The following is an 18,384-nucleotide window of genomic DNA, read 5'->3' on the forward strand; positions in this document are numbered from 1 at the left end:
TAGGTGTGGGCGTGCATAGTTAAAAGAAGCATTCACAAAGAGTGCAAGTAGCAATTAATCAGTGACATTCACATTTATACTTAGTGGTGCTGTTCAGACAACACTTTAACCCACACTCAATGGTTGAGTGAGGGTTGTTGTTAAACCATGGATTATTTGTAGAACTGAGGGGTTAGCATGTTGTCTGAGCCCAGGACATTTTCCGCAGGGTGGCTGGTTGACCACCCTGAACAACCTAACAACAAACCATTAGTTCTCAAGGTAGTGTGTTCGAGAAAAGTAAGCCATGCTACATGGTTAACGAGCTACCCTTTGGAAAATGTCCTGAGTTCAGACAACAAAAACACAGTTCAAAAACAATCCACACTCAACCACTGAGTGTTGGATGTGTGTTGTGCAAACTCAGTCAGTGTTTCTAAAATCCACTGTTGCATTTCTTAATTTTCTGAAAAGAAACCATGGATGAGCCCAAATGTCATAAAACTGAAGTTATTTAATCACCTGGTCTCTCTTAGATAGACATTAAAACATTTTGACATTCATTTGTGTATGATTTTTATGTAAATGGCAGTGAGGACAATAACATGTTTAACTATTTCAGTATTTTGGTGCATTTTTACAATTGAGAAGATGCTTTTGAAATTAAATATACATTTTCATGATGTGTAATGATGACAATATTGAATGAGGATTGCCATGTGTGAAATGGCCATCACAAATCAAATATCACATGTAGAGCTCTTTACCACAAATTCAGTACTTTTCAATGGCAGCTTTATACATTCAGCTATAAGTTGAGTGATAAATCATGAGACTGACTCATAAGGTACATGAATATGTTACTCAGCCTTTAGTGGAAAACAAATCTGATACCTTTTTCAGCTGTCACATTCAGTTCTTCAGCTAACATGAAATATTTTCTCTCTTACTAGGTCTACACAAGCTTGTCTTCTGTTCATAGCTTAATGAGAACATCCACATAACTTTTTTTTAGAACAACCACATACTACAAAAAAGGTTCCCACTTTAGTGAGTTTAAACCACACTCAGTTAATAAACAAGTACTCTCTGCAAGTGAGAGAGGAAAAAACTCTCTGCTGTAGAGATTGTGCAAGGCACAGTAGTTTTGGGCTGATAAAAATGCTATCTTGCAGTAAGTTAGCTCATGACAACAATGCTTTGGAATATCTGATGCAATACTTGGAAATGATGGCAGATAATAGGGAAAGTTTCAAGTTGGTTTTTGACAGGAATGTGACTCATAATCATCCCATAGTATAATACTGAAAAGGATTCTTACTTTCTCATCTTAATCAGCACATGAGTGTAGAGAACAGGGAACTTTAATATTGTTACTGGTTTTATATGCTCTTTTAACTAATTTTATGCATTATATTTTATTTAGTGTTGATCCCCGCTTTGATCCAGAGGGAGAGGCGGGAAATAAATAAATTTATTATTATTATTATTATTATTATTATTATTATTATTATTATTGCACAGGTACATATTATGCCTGCTGCTCAAGCTACATAAAGAATGGAAAGAACCTCAAATGCAAAAAAAGAGATGAAAAATTCACATCTTGGGCATAATCTACTTAGAAAGGATTCTACACAGGTTTTATTCAAATGTCTGGGAGCTGCAGAATGGTACAGGAGGTGGATTGTGACCATTTACTTTAAAGTTATTTGGAAGTGATTACTGTGAGCTCCTCCTGCTGGTTTAGCAGCAGCCAGCTATATGTACCACCATATTCAGTATGGTGTTGAGGAGCTAGGCATGAATCGACGAAAGCTGTAGTTAACTCTCTGTGTCCTGGATATTGGCACTTCATTTTTAACTGTTTCATTTGATTGACCACGTCTGATGAGCTGGATTACTTCCTCTTGCGACAGCATCTCTAAAATTCAGGCACAGTGGGGAGATTTCTAGGAGTGATGCTGCCGAGGCTTGCTTTCTTTGCTCCAAATTTCATTGCCTTTCTCAGGGCAAGACAGACTTATTAACATGACTTTAATGTAGCTCTTAATGCTTTATAAAAAGAAAAGAAAATAACACTGCTGTAGTGGCTGGATGTGCGTCAGCTGTGACTAACTGTTTTGATGTAGCCATTTCAAAAGACTAGACCCGAGCTTTCCTTTTTTTGAAATGTGCAAAGCAGTGTAGACACAGCTTCTCAGATGGATCTAATTAGTCCTTCATAGGGGCTGGATGTCCGTTTGTTGCAGCTGAATTCTCATTTCATTCACCCATAACTAGAAACACCTCGCTTCAAACACATTTCTTCAAAGAAAGAGGGGTTTAGGGTTCCATGTTTTACTGCTTTTTGATGTCTGTTTCCCTTTAACAGAGAAGACCTTATGTTTATACAACTGTTGTTATTAAGAAAACATAGCTTTGTTCAAGAGAATTCATTTTGTATCAGTATTTGGCTGTTAGTAAGAGTGGAAGTTCTTGCTACACTAGATGGTCAGGGTCAGTTACATGTCCCTCATATATCAAGGCCCTTTACTAGAAAGGCAAGTGTTCTTACAGTAGCTGGATGAGAGTAAAGATTCAGCCATGCCTATGTTAGGGCTTATGAAGCCTGCAGAAGCAATATTTTTGGTCATTTTAATATTGCTAGCAGCTAAGATCTTGGTCACCACCAAATAAGGACTAGGAATATACTTTTATGTAGGTCCAAATGGATCTAGGTCCATCTAGCCCAGCATTATGACTGGCTGTGGCTCTTTAGAGTCTCTGGCAAAGGTCTTTCCTACCCTTACCACCTTTTAAAGGGAGACACTGGTGTTTGCACTTGAGACCTCCTGAACGGAAGCATGTGTTCTGCTACCATGAGCTATAGCTCCTTTTGACTCATGGCTTTGGGTTTTCTGTTGGTAGGACTTTTAAAATCCAGTCTTCATGTGACAGTGGCAGGCCTACATCATTAAACATGGATTTGCCCCATGCATGAGTGGTTGGGGCCTGGAAAAATGTGAAGGCCTGGAAAAAACCCAGAAAAAATAAGGAAAAAATTGGGGGGTTCTGTTTTTCCTGAAGGCTTTTTTGGGTTTTTTTCTCAAAAAAATTTGAAGAAAATGGATTATGGGATGTTTTATTTTATCATGATGAATAAAATGTTTAAGACAAGGTGCAGATATTTACTTCTCCAAATGATTTCTAAAAACTATGTACAGTATTAGATTATTACAATTTCTGTGCACCAAGGACAAGCAAGTCCTAGGTTGCAAATTGAGACTACAACTCTCAAATGCAAGAGCAAGATGCATTTCTGCCTCTAGGGAGCACTGCTGTTGAAGCAGAGAGTGAAACTGATAGTGATCGCTATAGCTCAGGAAATGAGTCTGATTAAATTTCATGCATATTCATTGAATCTTGGTCCCCCACTTTTTCTCAGTTTTTTTATAGGAATGGGTGCTTTATGTCTGCTTGACACTGTGGAGGACTAGCATAGACATAAATAATGTTCTTTGTTACTAATGTTGATGGTTTACCCTGTTGTTGTTTTAAATTATTTTTTGCCTGCTCCTCATAAAATGGCAAAACCAAAGAGGTTCCTTACAGTTCAGATGTTCCTAACAGTTCAGGAACTTGTAGCTCCATTTGTTACCAAAAAGGTAAAAAATAAATTAATTAAAAAGTAAATTCAGTTCGTAATAATTGTTTGAATACTCTGTACTTTTAATGTACCAAATGTAATAATTTTATGCCAAACCAACTTGGACATAATTACATTTTATGTTCCTTAAGTAACAAAGTAATTTTCATTCTGTAAAAAGTTTTTTCCAAAAATTTCCAGTTTCCCCCCAGTAAAAAAACAGAACACCCCCCCACCCCCCGGGCTTTTTCCATGGCTTCAAAATTTCCGGAAATTGTACATCTTTAGTTGGGTGCAATTTAAAAGACAAAAGAGAATGCATAGGCTGGGGTTGCTGACCCTTCCTACATCTTTTACTCCTGGAGTCTGTCCCCCAAAGGCCTTTCTTCTCATTCAGGCTCTGATACTAGTAGCAAGCGTGGTTGGGAGAAAAGCACCTGGCCAGTAGTGGCTGTGGGGAAGGGGAAGGTGTTAGCATGGGGGAGGGCTTAGCATCACCTCGCCCATCCCTTTTTGGATCTATAAATTGTATCTCACCCACCAAAGCATTACATGTTAATAAGGCATATCTGCGTATCTACTGTAGTTTGGGCTTGAAGGTTAGGACTTGTGCCCAAAGAAGATCTTTAACCAAGGATTCCTTAGTTTCCCAGCAGGAAATTAGCCTTTGTGCCACTATTTGAAGCCTAAAGCTTGCAAGAAGATGAAAGGAATCGTTCCTTAATTTTTCTGAGGACATAGTTCTTTCTAGGTGCTAAACATGAGAAGAAAAGTCTCACAAATTACATGAGATGGTGTACTCCACAAAAGAGCCAGAGAATTTTGATAAAACATTGTCCTTCTTTGTGTTACATTATCTTGCTGTGCACAGTAAAAAAGAAAAAGAAAAGAAAAAAGAAAAAAAATCAAATGATTTTATAGTGAGGTGACTTAAATTCTTTGTTAGTCTTTCCCCTCCAAGGCCAGAAACCCTACTTTTCTTAAAGACATCAAAGCTAATTCTCTCAAACAATATCCACTTCATGGGTAGAAAGATCTTATGCTTTTAACAAAGAGCTGCAAAGCCACAATATGGTCAGATGTCCATATTTTAAAAAGTCTTCAGTACTCAACTGATAGATTCCTTTAGTGGAAACATTCTTCAACTTTGCTCATTCTGTAGTTAATCGGAGAGAACAGGAGATGATGCAGCAATCCCTTACCCTTGGTAAATATAAGGGAATATAAGAAGAGCCCTACGGAATCAGTCCAAAGGTCGTCTAATCCAGAATCAAGTTTCCCACATAGGTCTGCCAGCCAGATATTTCCAAAAACACACAAACGTCACACCATCAACCAGCTGCACTGCCTCTGGACCTAGATAATTGATTTCACTTTTATGGCTAATGACCATCAGTGACCCTCTATAAATTCCTACAATCTTTTTTTAAAAAAACTAAGTTGGTTGCCAGTGCCATAACTTTTGGTAATTAATTCCCAAATTATTTTTGCATTATGTCCTTGAAAGGAGATGCATTTTTAAGAAGATCATAAGAACATAAGTGCCATGCTGGATCAGACCAAGGGTCCACCTAGTCCAGCACTCTGTTCACACAGTGACCAACCAGCCATCGGCCAGGGATGAACAAGCAGGACATGATGCAACAGCACCCTCCCGCCCATGTTCCCCAGCAACTGGTGCACACAGGCTTACTGCCTTGAATACTGGAGATAGCACACAACCATCAGGGCTAGTAGCCATTGATTGCCTTCACTTCCAGGAATTTATCCAATCCCCTTTTAAAGCCATCCAAATTGGTGGCCATCACTACGTCCTGTGGTAGTGAGTTCCATAATTTAACTATGCGGGCAGTATCTAAGGCTGCTCATGTGCCAGTGCACAATGGGGAGCTAGTGGTGAAAAAGCTACCAGAAACTGGAAGAAACACTACTTCCCAACCCCCCTACAAATTAACAACAGTTCAGTATATTGTCCTGAGAGGTTTCTGATTATTTTTATTATGAAGTGGTGAAAATAACATACTCCTGACTTGCTGGTAAGCATTGCTATTGCAAAGAAAAGTCATTATGACTTCTCAGCAGCAAGTGCGATTGCACTTACAGTTTTGGAGAAATACTAGATGAGAAATACTACCTACAAATTAAGCATTGTAAAGCGCTTCAGCTACATCAATGTAAAACAACAACAACATCCAGGATATAGTTTGTATTTGGGTTCATCCTGTGAAATACACGTAATGCTCATCATTATGCAGAAGCAAGTAAGGAAAGAGAAGTAAATCAATAAAATATTGCCCTGTAACATTAAACATTACATTATAGCTGACAATTTTTATCAGGAGCAAATAGGCTAGATCAAAAGAAGTGTGAGGAATTAATGTAGAGAAGATGAAAGCAAAAGAGACAAATAATAGAGTAGATGTAAGTGGAGGATTAGCATAAGTATAAGGAGTAATTTTTTATGGGTCAGATGAAAAGAAATAGGGAATAAGTATTACAGGAGGTGTAGGGAGTGGCTTCAAGATTAAAATGACACCTATTTAAGGGTCATATGAAATCCAGGATTTATATATGATTTGCGTTATCAGTCATTTCCCATAGATTCTTCATGATAGATCTCCTTCTGAAGTAGGCCACTTTTAGTGTGGCACTAGAATGTCTAATAGGCTCTTAAGCATATTTCAGCACTATTTGTTAGGCATGATATTTTGGTGGCAAGCCTATGAAGTTCCCTGTCACTCCGGCTTTACCAATGGGTGCTTAAGAACCATAGTGGCCAGTGTCACCAAGAATGCAAGTTTGCTGATTGGACATTTGAATCAGTTTGTCCCATGTTCATTTTTTTCCCATTTGCCAGGCCATAATGCTTCCCATCCACTTACTGGAATTACATAAATCATGTCTATTGACTACATTGTGCTTGGACAAAAATATCCTTAGTGAGATATCTCAACTGTCAACATATTCCCTGATGGAAATACTTCTCATTTAATAAATAGCTTCATCTGGATATAGTTATCTATAAGTAAAAGGCTTCATTAAGTGCAGAACTGTGATACATGTGGGCTTCCATGAATGAATATGGAGGTACACTTGCGCAATAGGACTTCCACTCATGCAATGGGCTTTCCCATCTTCTTCTCCCCCCTGAAGCCCCCCAAATCTGCTCCTGAAAGTGTCAAACTCTCCAGAGCAAATTTAGGAGGCTGCAGGGGAAGGGAACATCGATTCCATCAGTGGTTTCCCTTCCACTTGGAGGAATGGCACCATGGAATACAACCCATGGTTTGGAAAAATTAAAGTATCAAACCCAAAGAAATGCAAATAACCAATTTCTGGGGCCTGTTGCGAGCACACTAGTCTTAATTTTATGCTTCCATATGATGTATGGAAAGGAAACAAGACTTCAGCAAAACTGAGATCACACCAGTTGAGAAACATGGAAATAAGTCAGGTGTGCTTATTTTGAAAGGGGGAAATGCTTTACATTTATTACTCTTTAAAAGCAGGAAATGGTTGAATGGCTAAGAAAAGTGTTTTAAAAAGCACCTGATGTCATTCCAACTTTAAAGGTACTAGGATTGAGGAAGATCACTTGGGAATCTTACATGTGCCACTTTCAACTACTTGGAAGAAGGGGTTGGATACACATACAAACCAAGTATGGCAGGGATCGAAAGAGCTACTCAGCTTTCACAGTCTAGTGAAATTTTTGTCTTCTTTTATTGAATAACAGACTTCCATACCAAAACTTCACCGTCCATTTCAAAAGTGGCTTTTGTATATGCTGCATGGCAGATGGTAGGAACACTACTGCTTGAGAAAAACAGCTCATGAATTTTACTCATTGGATCATCTTGTTAATGAATTGCTGCTGGCTATAATGGCCTATGTTTTCTTTGCCACCCTGAGTTGTAGCACAAACTTAGAGTGCAATCCTATGCATAGTAAGACAGAAAAAAGTCCTATAATACCCAGCATTTCCCAGCCAGCCATGTTTGCCTGGGAATGCTGGGAGTAGTAGGACTTTTTTTTCTGTCGAAACATGCATAAGATTGCACCCTTAATGTCTTCAATAGACAGTTGAAATGCTGATATGGAAGGCAATAATCACTCTTTTTGTGTGTGTTTGACAGCTTTTTTGGTATTCAAATGGTAAACAGGATAGCACTTGTAGTATTTTAACGCTTGAAACAGTGTGTATTCTTTTTTTGGTTGCAAAATGTTCTACCCTATATGTTTTTGGAATACCGTTACAAATAATATGGACAGAACGGCAAGAACAATCTGTTAAAGGTGGTAGTGAAATTGAAAACACTGAGACTGCAGTCTTATGCACACTTGGGAGCACATCCCATTGAACACTTATTTGTAGGTAAACATGCATAGGATTACATTGTAAGTGCAGTAGCAAATACACCTACAGAACAGTAATGGAGAAATTTGGAAAATTGCAAATGGATGTTCCCAGAGACCCCTAGCTGGCAATATTGAATGTGGAAATTCTCAGGGTGGTGAGACATGACATACAAGTAGCTCCCAGAACAGAAATTCATAGCTGGCAAATTACTTTTTCATGTATAGTGGCAGGAAGGAATTGTGGAATTGGACTTTGCTCCTGTACCTAAGTTTACCTCCTATAGCAGAAACCTTCTGCCTTAGCACCTGGTGATTCAGCCCTTGCCTAAAACATTTTTGTGAGTATTCTAGAAGCTCTGATACTTCCTTCTTTGTTGAGGTGCCCCTGATAACTCCTCCAGGAGCTGCTATTGATTGTGTGGTACCCCTCTTTTTCTTGACGGGGTGAGTGGGAATGCCAAAATGGCACTCACTGAAACATAAGCAATGGGAATTCCAGGCTGTCAGCTAGGTCATCTCTTATTTGTTCCATGTATCCCCTGTTTTCTCATTATAAAATGGAAAGTTAGAACAACTTACAGGAAGAAATTAAATCACACATAAAAATTAAAAGTCATAATAAAATCAACATAGTTTGGAACGCTTACCATTACATAAAATAGGTCAAACCTCAAATACCTCTTTATACAGTTGCCACAGGACTCTTTATAGATATATGTATTAAAGTGTTTTTTAAAGGTAAAGGTTAACCACAAACAACCCAAGTTTTGTTGATGGGTTGTGAATTCTGGGTTGTTCGTAGTTAAACCATAATTAAATCATAGTGCAGGGTTTGCATGTAATGACAACCCATGACTCAACAGGAACCCACAATTCAAGAACAATCCATTCTCAGTCTGTACTCTGGGTTGTCATTTCATGTGAAGCAGCTCTTATTCAGCTTTTTCTTTTCTTTTTTGCACGTAAATGCAGAAGTCTTTCCCTATATGTAACACATTATCTCTTCATTCCTCCCTCTCTTTCTGCAATAATACATTGTGAATGTGGGGAGAGATTTGTAATGAATAAATGACCCTTGGTCCTTTTCTTTCATGTCTTCAACAATGAAAGATTAACTAGATTTTAGTCATTTGCCATTGATGTTTTGCCCTTTCATATCAGATGAAACCTGTCAGCAATGATTCGTTTTGTAAAATAATTTTCCTCACGTTGGCTCATGCAAGGTACTTTGATGTATTTAACCTTCAGTATATGTAATTATATTAGTAGCAGATAAAACACTAATGTGAAAATATTTCCATAATCTCTTTGGAACATTGCATTTTCCAACTTACGTAAATGCAGAGGAAAAGGTGTGCACACCCTGGAAGAATTTGGCACAAGTGTGGGATTACCTACTTCCTTTGGCATTAAAACAAGTACAATTTCCTAATTGGGAGAACCTTGATGATATGACTGTGATGATATTATTTACTACAAAACTGCAGTTGACACCTGTTTAAAGACCTTCCTTTACTCAGACCTTCCTTTATTCAAATGTTTTGGCTAGCAAGAGAATAATCACCATAACTATTTACACCCTAAATAAAACATGCAGAATAATATATGGGAGGATGAACAACATTTATTTCAAATATGGACATTCCCTTAATTTTTTAAGTGTCATTCTTCTCAGACACAGTAAAATCTATAGAACAGTTACGTATTTGATACAGTACTAATGCTGCACTGAAGCTGTTATTTACCCTATGGACTAAATAATAGGGGGGGGGATTCTTCAAATGGGACAGTGCTGAGGCCCTGATCTTATTTCACTATGACAATGACTACCACAGCCCCACGGCTGTTTCTATCTTTAAAAAACAAACAAACTTAAAATCAAGATGGTGAACCTAATCTTCAGTCTACATAGACATATGTGTAGCAAAGTAGGTTCATTGCCACTGGACATGCTGTTCCAACTCTCTAATGTGTTTGCAGTTGGCTGAAGTCCAAACGCCAGTTACAGTTTACATTAGCCCAAATAAGAGATTATACAATCAAATCCAAAAGTAGCAACGGGGCAATACTTTTATTTGCGCCAATTAAAACGTCACAAAGTGGTGAGCAAGCTGGCTTGCTACTTTTTGATGTTTTAGTTGGCCCTAATAAAGTTATTACCCTACTGCTAAGTTTTGTGTGTTTTTTCTTAATAGCCCAGAAAGACCACCTGCAACTTCAGTCTACTTTAAAGTGCATTTTCAGTTTGTGAAGGTGAAATATTTGTATTTTGGATATTCCAGCTTTGCTGTGTGGAAGAGATAATGTTTCCTTTGTTTTCCAACATTTGGAAATACTTTTGCAGAATCTCTGCAGATTATTTGCATGCATATGTGTCACATAAAGCAGCTGTCATGATGCATATGTGAATGTGGAGAAGGCAGATACTCTTGTAGTTCTTGGCAGCCTGTAAGTGCTAAAAACTTTCAAAAAACTGAAAGCAATGCTCGTACTGATACAGTATTTTTTTTTAATGTGAGTTTGAAGCAGAAGCCCAGCAATTCAAAAATCTTCTGGTCTCATTCATAGCAGGTAAAAGGCTGCCTTGATGACACTCGGAGCAAATGAGTTTCTCTCCTGCAGTCATGTACTGAATAAAACGCTTGATCTAGTTTGGTAGAAAAGGGCAAGATCTATAAATAGGTAACTGAGCTTTCCTCGGGATATGTAATGCATAGACTGGGTCTCTCTCTTGGGGTCTTTTTTAGAAGTAAGTGCAAATATGAACAAAAGGAAAGTTTGCACACAAAAAGTCTTCTTTTAATGAGATTGAAACCCCGTGTACTTGAACTTCCTTTTGAGGTTGTACCAATAATCACTTCAAAGCTATTTTAAGCTGATCTTACATTTTATCTGCAAGAGATAAATATGTGACCTTTTGCGTGAAAGTGGTACCATTTTATGGTCAACAAATAAAAGCAAATAATGCATTTTACTGTTGTAGCTAGGTTTTATATCAATATTCCCTTCATATAAACTTTATCACTTCCAACTTGACAGGCTCAACTTGCTGTCCTTTCTTCCTTTCTATTGCTTTTGCCAGTCTTTTCTAGTGTAACCCAGCATGGTACTGCTTCAAATCTTTTTTTTTCCTTTCCTACCTTCCCATGCACCAATTTTTGCTTCTCTGGCGATGCAAGTAGACATTATGCATACTGTAATCATATTAAACTGAAAAGGCCTCTATAAACATAAATCTATTTGACTGACATGTAAGTTGGTTAAATGACACATGTGTCACAACTGGAACTAGAAAGGGCCAGTTGTGACTCTGGAGCAGTTTCATGATTTATAGAGTCAGTAAATAAAAGTAAGATTTCTTATGTTCTTATTCTTGAGATCTGATGCCTTCGCAGTTGGAATGCCTAATCTAATTGCTACACAAATTTAATTTCAGTAGTTTTTTACTTACATTTACTATTTCAAATTACTCCCTCCACTAGTGAACTCAGTGCACCAGTTGTGACAGAAATTCAGCCAGAATGAGGCCACTGACAAACAAGAGGGAGGTATCAGTATGCGTGGGGGAACCCTAAGGTTTACTTTAGTACAAACAATATTTTTTTTAAAAAATACATTATGCAGCCTTTTTAAAATCTTTTATTTATTGGACAAATAAAAAAGAAGGAACTCTGTGGATGAGAACAGTGCAAGTGTATGTACTAGCAGTCTTTGCACTCCATTGATAAGAGTAGAACAGACTGACCCAGTTCTCATGATGAAAGCTAGCATGCTGGCTGCTGACCACTCTCTCCCTTCTGGTATACTAAGCAACCCAAGGACACTCTATTCCTGGGTTGTTCACTGTGACATCCAAACTCTGCATTGTTGAAATTGTTCTTGGGTAATATCTCTAGGTTATTTCTCCCTCAACAACCCAGAGTTTTGGATTCAGACATAACAGACAACAACCAGGAATGGAGCATCTGTGGGGTATTTAGTGCACTGGACATGCGTGCGAGCAGTTGGGAGCCAGCATGGTTGCTTGCTCACTCCCAGACAGCCCATGTTTAACAAGCCGTGGGTTGTTTCATCTTGCAAGCTGGGTCATAATGTACTAGAAGGCCTTCCATGGTCCAGTAAGATTGATATGAAGAGACCTAAGGCTGTTAAGTGATCTAATCCAAATACTGAAGCTGCACTGGTAACATGGAATAGAAAGAAGAAATTATTATGCCAGGTATGTAATTGTTAATGTCTTTCATGGCTGCATTCGCACATAATGACAAGCCAGGCATTCTGGTTTGTTAAACTACAATGCGAATGAGGAAATGTACCTCATCGGTTTTATTTTTATTTATTTATTTATTTATTTATTTTATTTTATTTTATTACATTTATATACCGCCCCATAGCCGAAGCTCTCTGGGCGGTTTACAACAGTTAAAAAAACAATGAACATTAAAAACAGATATACAAAAATATTTATTTTCCCAGTGAAGACATTTTATCATTGGGAATATGAGCTACACCTACTGAATTATCACAATTTGAAAAGTTGGTCTCCAAGAGAAAGGTAGTGAAGAGGTTGCTATCATAGGTATATGTCATACCTTATAATGGTAATAAGGGAAATGGATTTAAAAAATAGATGGGAACATAGGTTGGGCTCATTAATTACATGGAAATCAGTTTGCACTAAACATTCTGTCTGGTCATACTGAGTCAATATCAAAAAGAACTGCTATTCAATTTTATACCAATGGTATTTACCACACTATCATCTAAGTAAAATCTATAATAACAACCATGATAGATTTCGGAGGTGTAACCAGTGTAAGCCTGATATACGGTAGGAAATGACCAGAAATCAAAATGGTTTGGAAAAAGATAGTTCACTCCATTAACTTAATGATTAAATATTCTGATCCTTTAGACTTTTTAGTTGTTGGGATATGTGGAAGAGGAAAGTTAAGCCAGTTGACAGAGAAATCATGCGGAAAGTACTAACAGTAGCCAAGATTCTAATTGCAAAATGGTGGAGTAATTCCAAGCCATATTCATTAAAGGAGTGGTTAGCAAAGTCCTGGAAGATGGCAGAAATGTGTAAATTAACATAATATGGATGATGGAGAGAAAATTGACAGCATATAGCTCATTTGCAAGTTCATTGTATCGAAAGATACAAATTTGATATCAATAAACATAGAATTTTTTCAGCTGTTTAAGTTAAATGAATTGATCACTGTAGCAGCAATAGTAGTAGTAGAAATTCATAGTTAAAAACAGTTATGTTTAAAAACGTTCATAAATAACCATATAATATAATAAATAATACAAAATATTATGTGGCTATTCAGGAACACATCCAAAGGGGCAATCCCTCTTACAAAACAGCTGAATTTATTTATTTACTTATTGCATGTATATATTGCCCCATAGCCAAAGCTCTCTAGGCGGTTTACAAAAATGAGGATGGAGCATGCCGGGTACTAACCCAAAGCCACAGAATGATGAGTATCAGTTGGAAATATAGGCCTGGTTCAGAAAACACACTAAACCATGCTGCTTAACCACAAAATGGTTAATGGAATGCATTCAATTACACATTTTCTGGTTAAGCAGCATGGTTTAGCGTGTTGTCTGAACCAGCCCATAGAAAACCAGGCATTTGAGGAGTGAATTGGATTGCTAGAATCCTTAACAGTTTATAGTATCCCAGAGAAAAGGTATGGCAGACTGGCTGGAATCCTAAACAGCAGCATGAGGGAGTGAGGGTGCACTGCATCATTTTGTTGGTTGCAAGTCCCAGTTGTCTATTCTGGTCCCAATGGGTCAGAATGACTTATTGTAAATGTAATAAATACTACAACATGTAAGGAAGGTTTTTTTTAAAGTTAAATCTCAATCTAAAAATAACTCACAGCTCAGCTTGTAAATGCCTGTGCATATAAATACTTATATCACATCTGGAAGATACCCAGCTCCAGATGATAGAAAGCATTTTTCTTCATTTTGTGTAATTGTTCACAATTAATAAGCATGTAGAGCCTGCTTTGAACTGGTGTGTGGAGATTAAATGCTAAATTTCACAAGTTATTATCATGTAAACAAAATGGGTGGCCAGTCCATGATTTTCTGTCTAAAAAGTTTGGTAAATATTATTTCTGGATTAGAGAAATAAAGTCCACCTGATTGCCATAGTTCTGCTTAGATAATAGGTCAAAATTAATCTTTGAACCTTAAAATTTACAATTGGCATACTAAACAAAATCTCCATTTTGTTTGATTTTACAATAAAAGAAAACTGATCATTAACACTTGATGTTTAAAGTCTGGCTTGTATGACTGTGACTGTGTTCAGACAACACAATAACCAATGGTGGTTGAAATAGTTGATGATTGGTTATTTAACCCACTGTAGGTTATCGTATTGTGTGGTGGGAGTTTTTTAACCAATGTTTGTTTATTTGGCTGAAATAACTAACACAAATAACCAACACGGTGCAGAGTTGGCTATTTGAACCACCATTGGTTATCGTGTTGTGTGGAGGGCATCGTTGGTTATTTTGTCAGCCACAGAGTAACAAGGCAAGAGCAGTCAAAGCCCTCTAGTCCAGCTGGCAGGATAGATTTTTGGCAGCAATGGCTGATGGGATACTAGCTGGAGGACTGAGGGGGGAGAGAGGACAGGGGATGAGTGAGTCAACTCAGTGCTGATCCTAATTCATACCACGATTGATTATTATAATGTTGTGTGGGCAGTACCCCCTAGATAAACTGTTGAGTTAATTATTACCCCAATGTTAACTTATCATGCTGTCTGAACGCAGCCATCTTTTTAAATGGTGATGATATTTTAAGTTTGTGATAGTGCATTTATGTGTAAATTGTTCAATCTGGAGTAATTCAAAATATATACATTTATTTGAACGTAAGACTAGAGCACAGGCAGAATGTATCCACTTTATCAGTGGCAATTTACTTCCTATGTAAAGTTTCTTTTCATGTCACCAAAGGAGCAAATTGTTTAATTAATAAATTAAGTATTCTTACACTGTTCTACCACTGAAAAGGATGTATGTGAAAAATTAGATTTTTCTGATTAGTTGTAGTTACTGGAGAAAGTATATGACAGAAATTGGAAAGTTTGACTGGACTTTGAGATTAATTACTGATTTATATTAATTAAGAAAACAATGTAAAAGCCCTTCACTAAATCGTAGGGAAAGTTCTTCTTTGGTCCTTGGAGAGCATATTATATGCAAGGCCTGTTGCGTGGGTTGGCAAGTGTCACTGGAATTGATATGAATTGCTTGTCTAATTACAGTAAATGTAGCATGTCCGGATATGGTTTAAAAGTTGGATGGCTGTTTGCTACTTCGTAGAAATTACTTATAGCCCTCCACAGGCAGCTGTTCGCAGGTCCTTCACCTCTTCCCCAGAGATGCTAAGAAGTCTCTGTTGTTAGACCCTGTCTTTTGTGGCAGAAGCAGTAAACATGACAGGTTGCTTGGAAGCCATCTGTTTTAATATGGTTGCTCCTTTGTATGCAGTAATGAACTTGAGATCTGTTTCTTGTCTGGCTTTATGATAACAGTTTTCTTTGGTGTCACAACAGGTGGACGTTGATGGGATAAAACTTAGCGTGACTAGTGAGTGGAACTTGGCTTCAGCCCTGTTGTCTGTTAATGTGGATGGTGTTCAGAGAACAGTACAGGTAAATATTCTTCTGCTACTGCTTTTTATATATATATTTTCTAGTTTTATAGATCTGGAAAGTTGGCTGCTGTCCAGAATATATTTGCACTTGCTTAACTTGTGTTGAAGGCAGTGGGGGCAAGCTTGCTTTATATCAGGCTAACTTGCACACATTAGCTGGGATCCAAAGGGCCCCTTTTGCAGATACGAGCATTTCCATACATGCACCAGGACATTCGTCACTTTATTTAAAAATGAGGTAGTTATTATCCTCTTCTTTAAGCAGCATTGACCTTGATATCCTTTTACATAACCTGGCAGGATTGTGAATAGGGATACTGCCTTGAAGGGCTTCTGATTCTACCTCTTAGCTGATAACTGCCCTGCCCTGTATGAGTTGGCCTATGCATTACCCCATGCTCCAGATGTACAAGAAGCTGCTGGAAGAGGCTGTAATAGATTTTGGAATAAAATGTAAACACTATACCAATAGAGCCCAGCTATCACTCTCCTTTTCCTCTCAACTCTGGGATGCAACAATGTCCCTGAAAATCTGGAGGCAGTGTTGGGTTGGAGGGGGCCTAATAAAATGAAGCTTAATCCCATTAAGACAAAAATATTGATGCTGAGATGATCCAGTACTACTACTCAACCTATTTTGAATCAAATCATTGTCTGAAAGAGTGAGTATGATGGGTGTAAACCTTTTTTTAAATACATTTTGAAACTTTGACCTTTTAAAAATTAAAGCTGGTCCGAGATTCCTATGAGAGCAGATTTATGAATCACTGCTTAGGAGTTGGCCAATATCTCCCAGTGGGTTTTCTCTAACACATTTTCTCTTCAAACACAGTGCATACACCACCCATCAGTTTAATGCCCAATTAAGTAGAAGAAGTTAAGGAAGATCTTGCCTATTACGTTGCCATTGGGGGTCCGCCAAGCGCCATCATTACAGGCTTTTAAAAGGACCCTGAAAACATTATTTTACGTTGGCTTTCCCCTAATATGTTTGCTGTTTTGCTACTGTTTTTATTGCCTTTTGCTGCTTTTACTGAGTTTTGTAACTTTTTAAGACTGTTCTATTATTTTATTTATTGTATGGCGCCTTGAGAGGGCTTCTGCCCTGAAAAGTGGCCAAGAAATATTTTAAATAAATAAATAAACAATTTGGCGACCTCCACCACTTGCTATCTTTTTGATGTCAGGTTAAGACCTTCCTCTTCTCTCAGGCATTTGACAGCATATAGTGAGGTTTTAAAGAGGTCCTGGATTTTTCTTATTGTTGATTGTTTAAAATTGTTTAGATATATGTGTGTGCTGTCTGTTTACATGTTTGTATGTAAATGGTTTTCAGTACTATGTATAATGTATTTTAATGGTTATTGGATGGTATGGAACTGCAATAAATGAAATGAAATTAATAAAAATAATCTTTTTTGAGGGTGAGTTATGCCTTTTCTGCCCCATGTAGTGATAGGTGAACTCCCTTCAGCTCAATTTGGGATTTGTTCAACAATTACCAGTATCACTGGAAAATGCTCAGGAAAACAAATGTGGGACATAGTTCTACATTGGCTCATAATGTTAAATGAAAATTAATATAAAATATAAATTGTGTGTATCCTTATGTTCAAATGGAATTACTGGGTACTTGTTCACACTTTTGACAGTAATATGGCTTAAAATTACCACTATTTATATGAGTTAATATAATTATTTGATATGCTTGTCTATCTTCACCATATTATTGCAACAATAGGGTATTAATTTCTTAAAGACTTGTAGACTATCGTTTTGTCTTTATCAAAACAATTTGTTCTAATAGTGCAAGATTGTATGTGGCTCAAAGTGCTTATTGTTTCCATTAAGATGTTCTGCCCGGTTTGGTGAATAATCTGGTTTGAATAGTGGGAGAACCAAGGCTGATTTATATTCTGGAAATGACCTGGGGTGGGGGGATTGAAAGAGAACATTCTGGAACATTATAAAAGCACTTCTTATATATTATGATCTTTAACACACACGTAGGCATTCCACAAAATCCTACCCCCTCCCATGTGAGTGCCTGTATATGTACCCATACAGTCCAATTGGTTGTTATAAAGAACAGGAGCTCTTTGCACATTTCTATATCCCATCATTCTTTTCACTTTCCCCAGTCAAGTTTTGAGCTATAATACTTGCCTGACTTGACCAAGTGGAGAGGAAGGGCTGGCTTGGGTTATAGAAAGAGTGCACATACATCCTATTACCTGAGCTGCCTGCATTTACATCTTTTGCATCCACTGTCTTCAAGTATATGGGGATTCCTGAACATGGACACAGTACCTTCATGGCAAAAGATTGGACTTCAGCATCAGCTCCAGTTTTGAGGGCACCCTGGGCAAAGTGACCCCCAGTGGGCCCTCTAGTAGAAGACGCTATGGGAGTTGAGGGGTGGTGGTTACGTCCTCAGACCAGGAAGGTGTCTGAGGGGATGGTATCTGAGGGGCTGCTGAGTCTCTGAGCCTGGGAACATTACAGTCCAATAGCCTAGCCACAACACCACACTGGCTCTAAAATGTACAGATGTATATTGGCATCTGGTTGGTCACTGTGGGTACAAAACAGTGGCCTAGTTAGGCCTTTATTCCCATACAGGATGTATCTTCTTAGATTAAGAATCAGATGCCTCTGATATTGGAGGTAATATATAGCTATCATGATGAGTAACTATTGATAGCCTTATCCTCTAT

General features: G+C 37.7%; 1 protein-coding gene across 2 annotated transcripts in view; it reads left to right on the forward strand.

Moving 5' to 3' along the window:
• PCCA (propionyl-CoA carboxylase subunit alpha) overlaps window positions 1–18,384 on the forward strand; it is a 260,737-nt gene that overhangs the window by 173,076 nt on the left and 69,277 nt on the right. For both annotated transcript variants that reach the window (XM_063126107.1, XM_063126108.1), the window contains exon 20: window positions 15,567–15,665. In XM_063126107.1, the coding sequence (XP_062982177.1) occupies window positions 15,567–15,665 (99 nt within the window). The remainder of the gene's footprint in view (window positions 1–15,566; window positions 15,666–18,384) is intronic.

This window comes from Elgaria multicarinata, chromosome 5 (genome assembly GCF_023053635.1).
Source record: "Elgaria multicarinata webbii isolate HBS135686 ecotype San Diego chromosome 5, rElgMul1.1.pri, whole genome shotgun sequence".
Classification (NCBI taxonomy): domain Eukaryota; kingdom Metazoa; phylum Chordata; class Lepidosauria; order Squamata; family Anguidae; genus Elgaria; species Elgaria multicarinata.